The sequence below is a fragment of the Sturnus vulgaris genome, chromosome 6 (genome assembly GCF_052056855.1).
Source record: "Sturnus vulgaris isolate bStuVul1 chromosome 6, bStuVul1.hap1, whole genome shotgun sequence".
NCBI classification, from domain to species: Eukaryota; Metazoa; Chordata; class Aves; order Passeriformes; family Sturnidae; genus Sturnus; species Sturnus vulgaris.
In genome coordinates, this window is record NC_142248.1 from 5,232,723 (window position 1) to 5,241,980 (window position 9,258).

A 9,258-nucleotide genomic window follows, 5' to 3' on the forward strand; every position below is an offset into this window, starting at 1 on the left:
GTCATGGACTAAAGTTTCTGACTAAGAGGTCAAAACGTTAGAAAAGGGTCTGGAGAAGTGGGATTCTTGAACTTGAAGTGCTGCCACTCTACACCTAGTGAGATGAATCTTTTAAGGGTATATAAAAGAGTGGTTAAATGTATTAAACTGCTACTTTTGTAGGGGTTATTATGACTCAGAATAAACACAGTTAATAAAGCAGCTGAGGAACTTACACCAAGTATGTTGTTTCTAGTACCAAAAAGTGAGATTAAGCTGGACTGGTGTGGTTTTTAAGAGATATGTTCATTTAACAAGAGACCTATCCCAGATTGGTCTCTTGATCCCAAAATGCCTTTTTCAATCCTGATCTGGGCAGGGGTCCCATCTATATTGCTAAAGAAACTTTATTATATCCAGTGAAAATTAGATAGCAAAAAAATACAAACTAACATTTTTAGCTTAGGCCAAAGCAATTCTAAACCGGATTACTAGTAACAAAATAATTTGTTTGAAGTGAAACAGTAAGACTTCAGTTATAAAAAAAGCAAAAACTTTGTATACATGGTAGTTTCAGAAGAATTTGAATATATAAATTTAATGTATTAAACTCAACACTTTGATATAATTATTATACCTTTACCAAACCATTACTAGTCTTAGAAAGTCTTCTACTGCTTTAAACCAGTGTTTAAAGATCAGTAATTGAAGTAGAAGCTAAGAATATTAAAGGCATTTTCTTTCTGAGCTTTTCTTGCTCACATCTACACACACAATTTCTAATCTTAACACCCTAAAGTGTACATTTTCTTGCAACAAAAGGAAACATTGTATTGTTTTGAATAATACAAAGTAGGCTTTAATGTTTTTAATGCTTTTTCAACACTGACACAGATTCAACACAATGTCTGATTGTGAAATTAAAATTTGAATTTAACTTGCATACTGTGTTTTACAAATAAACTTATCACTATATTGCTTACTGTAACTGAATTAGCACCATTACCAAGTGTACATGTAGAAAACGAATTTTCTGTATCTCAAATACTCGAATGAGGATGGAGCTTCTTTAAGCTCCACTTCAAAATGAAGTCTTGTGGTTTCCTAGTTCATTTGGTGATTCACATACTATGAGAGTTCATTCTTTAGTGATGTCCTTGGACAATCCTCCAGAAACACTTGTGGTGATGACCCCATTCAAAGGAGATGCAACTGTTAAGTGAAGAATGGCAACTGCAATTCTGAAAGGCACAGATTATAGAACTTACAAGGCTTAGTCGTCAGAAGTGAAGGGGGATTTTACTGCTTCTTAAACAGAAGGGGGAAATGGAAAGGCAGGAGAGAAGTAGGCAAAAGAGGACAGTGTTGGCACAGTAACAGACTGGTAACAGAGAAGAGACACATACATCATCTCTTAGGCTAGTCCTACCAAATAGCAGCAATATGTGGAGGGAGGATGAAAATCTAACTCATTTTAAGAGAGCAATAATTTTATGAAAAAGATCTCATATGATTGCCTGCAGTAGCAGGCAATTTATTCTCTTTCTGTGTAGCAGGCTCCATAAAAAAGGACTTTAAAGTGAAGTTCTCCTGCTGTCTGGGTAATGACAGTCCTACTCAGCCTCCTTTGTTTTATGTACCTTTTTCTGAGCAGTCTTAGCTCTTCTGGCTAAGGAGATAAGAGTTCACAATAAAATACCTAACAATTTAGGCAAAGATTTGAAGGCAAGCTCTCACAGCATCCTAAATATTGGGCTAGAAAATACCAGTGTCTTGCAGAATAACCTGAGATCTACCCCTTGAAGCCATCAGATGTTTGGCATGTGATGCAGTGGACACACTCCTTTTTATTAAGACTGCACAAGCAACATTTAGTTGCAGAGAGCTCCACTCTGCCACTGGAAAAGCCTTTTCAGTTTTAAGTCTTCCTTTTCTTTATAACTATGCTATAATTTTATAATTGTTTTACCTGAGAACAACTATCAGTTCTTCATTGCATTGGACCCTACGTTTTGACTATAACTTCAGCATTTACCTCAAGGATTTAATTTATTCTGTGTTTTGACTTCCTCAGCTCCTCTAACACCATAGTACTCCATCCTGCATTATTTACCTCCTCAGTGATTCTTACCTTCTAAAATATTACTATATAAACTATTTGTTATTTTTTAAGGCAAGGTTGCAAGGCAACGAGACTTCCTCGAAGTGAATGACTCTGTTAGGGATGTTTTTCACAGCTTGAATCTTACAGAACATACTCTTAAATATCCATCTCCTCCATTTGAGATGTCCCTATTATATATGAAATGTACCAGTTTGTCTTGATACCATACTAAGCATTATAATCTTTGCTCAAGACTTGTCACACAGTTGATCTTGATGCATGAGCTGCATTTCACCATTATCTTTCAAAGGCACAAGCCTTCACTTACACTCTAGACTGCACTTTGGGGGGATGTGTAAAATTAATTAACGAGGTTCTTGTAGTTCATGCACACTTCTTGAATGATTTCTTATTTCCAAACACAGCAAACAATATTTTGTGTCTTGAAGGAGAGCCCAGTGTTGTAGGAAAGATTGGATTTTGCCATAAACACATTTGGATACACACTTCTATAGAAGCTCATCAGAAAGAAGAATCTGAGTTTTGTTGATTTTCTGCATTTAACTCCTCTACACTCTCAATGCACGAATTTTTATAAACTCCTAGGTCAGGGTCATCACCTCTAATACTGTACAGAGGTGCCCTGAAACCTGTATTACAATGAAGAGAAGGAAATTTAAAACATAAATCAATTTGAATAGGAAACAAAAGATCCTTCTTCAGCAACAAACATGAACATCCATTAAACCAGCCTAGAAACTTGGCACCATCACAAAGAGGCTGGGGTAACCCAGGACAACATCTCTTCCAGACTGAAAAGGATTCACAAAATCAATTAGCAGTTCATTCTTTAATTAAATAAAGATTTACACAAACAACAGAACACTCTGGAGAAGTATAGGCACGTATTGCAACAGACGGGTTTACTACAGCACAGAAAACCGCCTTCAATTCTTTATTCTCCCAGTTTGGTTTTTGTGCAGCAAAGGCAAAGCCCAGGATCCAATAAACCCCAAACATAAATTACCTGAACTCCTTTTTGTCTTTTCAAACAGAAGGAGGAAATTAGTTGCTGCTAAAGATGTACAGAACAGTCATTTTGCAAATGTGCTATGAAGCTGATCAGAAGGGAATGTGTTGTAGCATAATTGCCCTATTTCAGCGCATTATCCTGTAATAACAATCTGCAGCATGGCTGTGCTTCATTGAGAGGGAGAGAGTGCTACATCCAGCAGGCACCTCAGTACGTGCACATTCCAGAGAGAAGCACCCTCCTTTTCTGATGTTGGAAGGCAGCCCATTACCCAGCTTGAGCCTTTCAGATTCTCATTTCAGGACAGAGATAGAACTTGCTTCATTGGCTGCAGCTATTTGCTGTTTGCAGTTATGACCCTTGTGATTAAGCCAGGCTCTGAGCCCTCAAATCCTCTTCTGAAACGGTGAACAGCTTTTGTTCAACATCATAATAGGAAACCACTTTTTGGCATCCAACCAAATGAATATTTGAGTGTTAGCTTTTCAAAAGCTATCTCATTAATTCAAGAAAGAAACCTCTTTAGTTTTGTTTTGCTGAAATAGACAACATGTTACACTAGGCTGCAGTTTCTGACAGCTGTAGGTAGAGAATACTTCCCTTCCTTGCTGCTGGAATCCATGCCCTTGAGCATTCATTTGTTTGCAACAGCAGAAAGTTGGTCCCGAATCCTTCCCAGACCTTCTAACATAGTGTCCAGAGTTTCTTTGCTCAGTTCCATGGTCAGTGCAGAAACAACAGGATTATTTCCACATAAGGCAGCATCTTCCTGAATCTTAAAATAGGAACGCAGATGTTAGTTGTATGAAAAATTCATTTATGTGTTTTTCCAGAGCCACTACAAAAGCCAGTGTTTAATACATAGGTTAAATAAAATGGTTTGAATTTGGAATCTAGCTCCATCCTGAAAAACCACAGCACATTTTCTAAGCTGTGTGCCTCACTAGTGAAGTGCACTCCCATTGACAGAGTGCAAGTGAGCATCTACTGCCATGAGTACTGGGGTATTTTGAAGATACTTGTGGCAGGGTGCCACATCTCTATCAAAAGCATCTTCAAAAGCATCTCAGCAGATAGCACATAGGATACTTAACCACACCCTACACACATTTAGATTTTAATTCCTCCTCTGAAGCCCACTCATCTGATTTTTATTGGTTGGGGGGATCCAAAACTCTACAGAACACAAGCAGTAAGTTAGGTATACTCCCCAAATGATTGATGTGGCCAGTGAAGGAAATTATTAGTAATCTCAAGACATTTCCCAACTAATGGAAGTCAGCTAAACGTGCTGATGGAATGCTTAGAATTGAAGGATGATAGCTTCATGGTTTATCTTCTTTTTTTCTGTAGAAAACAATGGTGACTAGGAACAAGCACGGTGACTTCTCACACCCTCATGCACACAAAACTTCCGTGCAAGACAATTTTCATCAGGGACATCATTCCCATGCTCTGTGGCATTTCAGGTATCATCTCTGAGAAAGCCTAACGGCCCACCAGGTACGAAGCTAGCACCAGATGCCTGTCTGAACTGGTTTGCCCTGGCAAGGCAGGTGCTGGACTTCATTATTTCAGTCCTTCACAGCCACTGCCATTACCTTTAACTGCAGCAGGCAGGTAGGGACTGCCATTCTTACGATGCTGTCTGAAGATGTCTTGATGTCCACCCTCCAGTCCATGTCCACCAGCCGAGGCAGGGAGACTGGGGGGTTAAAAAATGGCTCTGTTAGGCTGATGTTATGATGATACCAGACCCTAGAAGCTGTGACTACCACCATGCACAGGCCTCTCCACTTCTGGCCCTGGGAAGCGAACAAGTTTAGTTGCTACTAAATTCTGGTTTCCCATAAATTTACTCTGGAATAAACCAGTTTCTGAAGGCCTCCTCATGACACTGGAAGGGCCAAAAGGGTTCTCCCATCATTACATGCAAAGACAGTGCAAGAAGCAGAGGTAAATTCCCAAAGCAGCTGGGAGAAGGAGAGCACTAAGATGTCTTCTCCACATCTTTACACCTGCCTTGCTGCCTACTACACTCAACCAGTGTTTCATCATGAGTTGCTCTGGCACCTGCATGCTTACTGCTCTGCTCTGAAACTGTTAAGAAAGCACTCAGGAAAGCTGAGTAGTATAAAACATGTTATTTCAAGTTCCCCAACCTGGGAACCAAAGCATCCTGCAGTACAGCAAACATACTGGCAAACTGCAATATTCACATCCCTTAAAAATATTTCAAATATCATCTTAATTACATGCAGCCTATCAGAAACCATTTAGCAGGTGCAATACTAACATCAATAGCTCAGAGCTTGAGACCTCTTGGGCTCACCCAAGGAAAGAGAGACAGGTCTAACTTGGCTGCTAAGAGCTGTCTCTGTAGGCAATTGCAGCCTGTCTGGATTCTGCCTATTGTAAGATGCTTAGTGTCCTCCCCAGGGGTTGGCTGCCAGCCTTCTACTGACTACAGACACTCAAGTCACTTCCTCTCTGTGCTTTATTGTCTAACTGATTTTTTTTTCTGTCTGGGGAAAGGCTCTATCTCCCTGCTCCTGCTGCTTTCTTGCACAGAGCTCCAGGGGGCAGTGCACAACTGGCTGCCTTGCTCCTGCTTTTGGAACAAATTACAGCTCGCAGTCTGTTAGGGCCATCACTTGGCAGCATTTGCAACAACACAAAATACATCTGTTTAGCCTTGTATGTTAATTTTCAAAGATTGATTGCTGGTGGCTTGGGAGGGGCAGGAAACCATTCACTTTTTTTATGTTAACACAGATCAGTCTGCTGGAATGTCTGCCTTGGTCCCTATGTAATGCATGTCAGATACTTCATTAATTCATTTCCTAGCACACAATCTCATTCCTGACATTATTCTACTACTTACTCTGACTGGCTTGTGCTTCATTCCTCCAAGCAGAGCTGTGAAAAAGTGGAGAAAACAGTATCAACAGTGCTTTGAGGACAAAGGAAAAAGAGGCATGGCTTATCCCTGACTGAAGGGTCACCAGCAGTAAGCAGGAGACAGAGACTGCCTATGCTACTGAATGCCATGGGAAGGCTGGGACTGGGGGGTAATGGCAGGCAAACTGTGGGTTCTTCTGGAAGGGCAGCTCATTTAAAGCATGTACCTTTCTCCCTGGTTTTATCAAAGCAATGGGCTCCAAGCATTGAGATGTACAAGCAGAACTGCCCTCCTCTGCCACCACCTCTTGTATGCTCTCTCACATACAGTGCCTCTGCACCTCAGCCATGGTGACAAGTGGATGCATATCTGGATACTACCTAGGTGTCCTAGAGCTGAAATCCAGCCTTCTAGGTTTTATCATTGACAGTAGCATTTTTTCACCACACGGCTGTTAAGATAAAAGGGGCTTTGCATATTGGGAATGTGGCCCACGTCTGTTTCAAAAGTCATAGGAAAACTCTGTGTGCCCATGGCTGTGTTTCATTGGCGATTCCACTCAGATGACATATTCTGTTCAACTCTGCTCATCCCAGCCTGTGTGATTATGCCCAAGGCACACAAAATTTACAGAAACAAGGTAACTTGTGATGTTGCCAACTATCCACATACCAAACCACATACATAGGCCTTAACTCTTCAGCTGAAAGCAAATGGCAGGTGGACAGCACTTACACATTCTCCAAGATTATCTTAGTCAAGAGGTTTTTCAGATTTTGGTGGAAGTTTTCAGGGAAGAGACAGAGGATGTCTTCTGCCCTGGTCAAGCCGCGGTACACCACGTGCCTGGTGAAGTTGTGCAAAGCAGACACCAGCTGTCAGGAGGCAAGGGGAGAAGGGGCTGGGTTGAAAAGCATTATACACCGCACAGGACCGGCCTTTTTAGCCAGGAGACACAGCTTATGCTGCGAGACCCACACCACCTTGGGGCATCCACGTACGGCCCGACAGCCTTAGCAGGATGGGGCTGAGCTCCTCAGCGCCCTCCGGTTCGCAGCCTCAGCCCGTTCCCTTCTGCCGCGGGGCGAGGCTCGCTGTTACCGCGCACGTCCCGTCTCAGCAGCGGCATGGAGCCCCGCTCCTTCCCGAGGGCCCGGGCACCGGCCGTGCTGGCCCCGCTCATTCCCGAGGGCCCGGGCACCGGCCGTGCTGGCCCCGCACAGTCCCCATGGCCTGGGCACCGCCCGTGCTGGCCCCGCTCCTTCCCGAGGGCCCGGGCACCGGCCGTGCTGGCCCCGCACAGTCCCGCTCCCTCCCTCCCGTGGGGCCCGGGCTGCCCTGCCCGGCCGTACCTGCTCCGCTTCCTCGGCGCTGACGGCGAGCCCGGGGCCGGCGCGCTGCGCCAGCGGGCCGAGCGCGGCGGGCGGGCTGGAGAAGCACTCCTGGCACAGCTGCCGCACGGCGTCCTTGGACGGCGCCTGGCGGGGAGCAAAGCGGGGCTGCTCAGCCGCGGCCCGGCAGCGGCGGCCCCGTCCCCCGCGGCCCTGCCCCTCTCACCTTCAGCAGGATCTGCAGCGCCGCGAAGTCCCCGTCCCGCAGCGCCGCCATCTTGGCGCCGTCAGCGCCGACGCGCTCCGCCCGCCGCCATCACGCGCCCTCACCGGGGCGGGGTCGGGCACGGGGACATGGACACGGACCGGGACATGGACCGGGACATGGATACACAGGACCGGGACACGGACACACACGGACCGGAGCATGGACACGGACCGGGACATGAGTACGGACGTAGACAGGGACACGGACTCGGACACGGATACGGACCGGCACACGGACACGGACACGGGCCGGGACGGGAGACGCACACACACGGACACGGACATAGACATAGACACGGACCGGAACACGGACATGGGCCGGGACATGAGTACGGACATAGACAGGGACACGGACACAGACAGGGACACGGACACAGACAGGGACACGGACACGGGCCGGCACACAGACAGAGACTGAGAAGCTGTCGGTGTGTGGCGCTGCCCCTGCAGCTCCACTCGGGGCGTTCTCTGCTCTCAGTGCAAAACTCTGCCTCGGAATTGTGCTGTAAGCGCGCCGATTTCAGCCAGCGGGAACGGGAGGTGAAGGATTTATCGTGGCACCACCGCAGCCATACGGAGCGCTATCTTTGCAAACTGTGTCTTTTTTGAAGGGATTTAGATGAGTCTTTCTGAGAGAGAACGTCTTCCCTTTGCCTTGTGTGGCTTCCAGCACATCTGGCTCCAGGGCATCACTAGTATGTGATATTTCCCCATCACTGCCTCTGTCACATCCCCATCCTCATTTCCATCTCTGTTGTAAGCAGATTATTGCACAGTGAGAAATGCAAACTTATAAACACTTCTTCCACTGGGCTTCACAAGCTTGGCAGGGAACAGGGGTTTATTCTTGCAGAGGAACAGATTCCAATATACTACACACTAGAATAGAACAGAAACTGAAGGGAAGGATGGTGAGATATTAATTTTTGGTTTCCAAAATGAAAGATTTGCAGTTAGTGGGTTAAACAATAGCACCCCAGTGGGAAAAAGCATGGGGTGGTGGTTTGAGGTCGGTGTTTAAGAGTTAGGAAACCAGAATCACTTTCTCTTGACCCTGCTTCAGTCTTTCTATGAATCACGGTAGGTCAGTTCTGTCACGAGTGCCAGGAAGGTGATGGAACTCTCTGTATAGCACATTACATCCTGCAGTAATAAGTGGGCATTTATTAACATCAGCAGTAAGTGTGAAGGGTGTGAAAGGATAAACAGAATGAAGGCGCTGTGAAAAATGCAACACTGTTATAATCTGAGGAAATATGCCCAGAGGAAACAGGAGGATTGTTCACAGGATATACTTGTATTTGCATCATTGACCTCTTATAATCTGCCTGCTTTTCTTGTTTCCAAACCAATAAGACTAAGCAGAATTTTTCCAAGCAGTAACACTTCTGAAATGCCATATCTAACTGGGGAGAGGGACACTCACATTTTTTCAGAGCCTTTCTAAAGCAATGACTTTACAAGACTTTAGTAAAATCGGGTTGATCCATGCCTAGTGTATGGGGTTTCTGTGGCAAAGTTCTGGTAGTGGGGAGGCTACAAGGGTGGCTTCTTTGACGAGTGGTCAGAAACTTCCCCCATCTCCAACAGAGCCTGAAACAACTGGCTCCAAGATGGACCTGCCACTGGCCAAGGCCAAGCC

General features: G+C 45.1%; 1 protein-coding gene across 2 annotated transcripts; it reads right to left on the reverse strand.

Annotated features, from left to right (window-relative positions):
- Positions 1-2,918: 2,918 nt before the first annotated feature.
- Positions 2,919-8,034, reverse strand: COMMD9 (COMM domain containing 9). 2 transcript variants are annotated; one of them, XM_014873636.2, is made up of 6 exons: positions 7,576-8,034; positions 7,371-7,496; positions 6,754-6,893; positions 6,001-6,035; positions 4,718-4,821; positions 2,919-3,891 (listed from the first exon to the last, which is right to left on the reverse strand). In XM_014873636.2, exons 1-6 carry the CDS (start codon positions 7,624-7,626, stop codon positions 3,751-3,753), a joined length of 597 nt encoding a protein of 198 aa, XP_014729122.2. In that variant the 5' UTR covers positions 7,627-8,034; the 3' UTR covers positions 2,919-3,750. The 2 variants fall into 2 exon arrangements, with proteins under 2 accessions (XP_014729122.2, XP_014729123.2); XM_014873637.2 differs by lacking the exon at positions 7,371-7,496 and having other exon boundaries at positions 7,576-7,641.
- Between the last annotated feature and the right edge of the window lie 1,224 nt (positions 8,035-9,258).

Coding starts and splice junctions, on each gene's coding strand:
- COMMD9 (XM_014873636.2), bottom strand. CDS start 7,626: ATGGCGGCGCTGCGGGACGGGGACTTCGCGGCGCTGCAGATCCTGCTG. Junction 7,497..7,575: donor CGCTGCAGATCCTGCTGAAG/GTGAGAGGGGCA, acceptor GCTCCCCGCCAG/GCGCCGTCCAAGGACGCCGT. Junction 6,894..7,370: donor GCGCCGAGGAAGCGGAGCAG/GTACGGCCGGGC, acceptor GCCTCCTGACAG/CTGGTGTCTGCTTTGCACAA.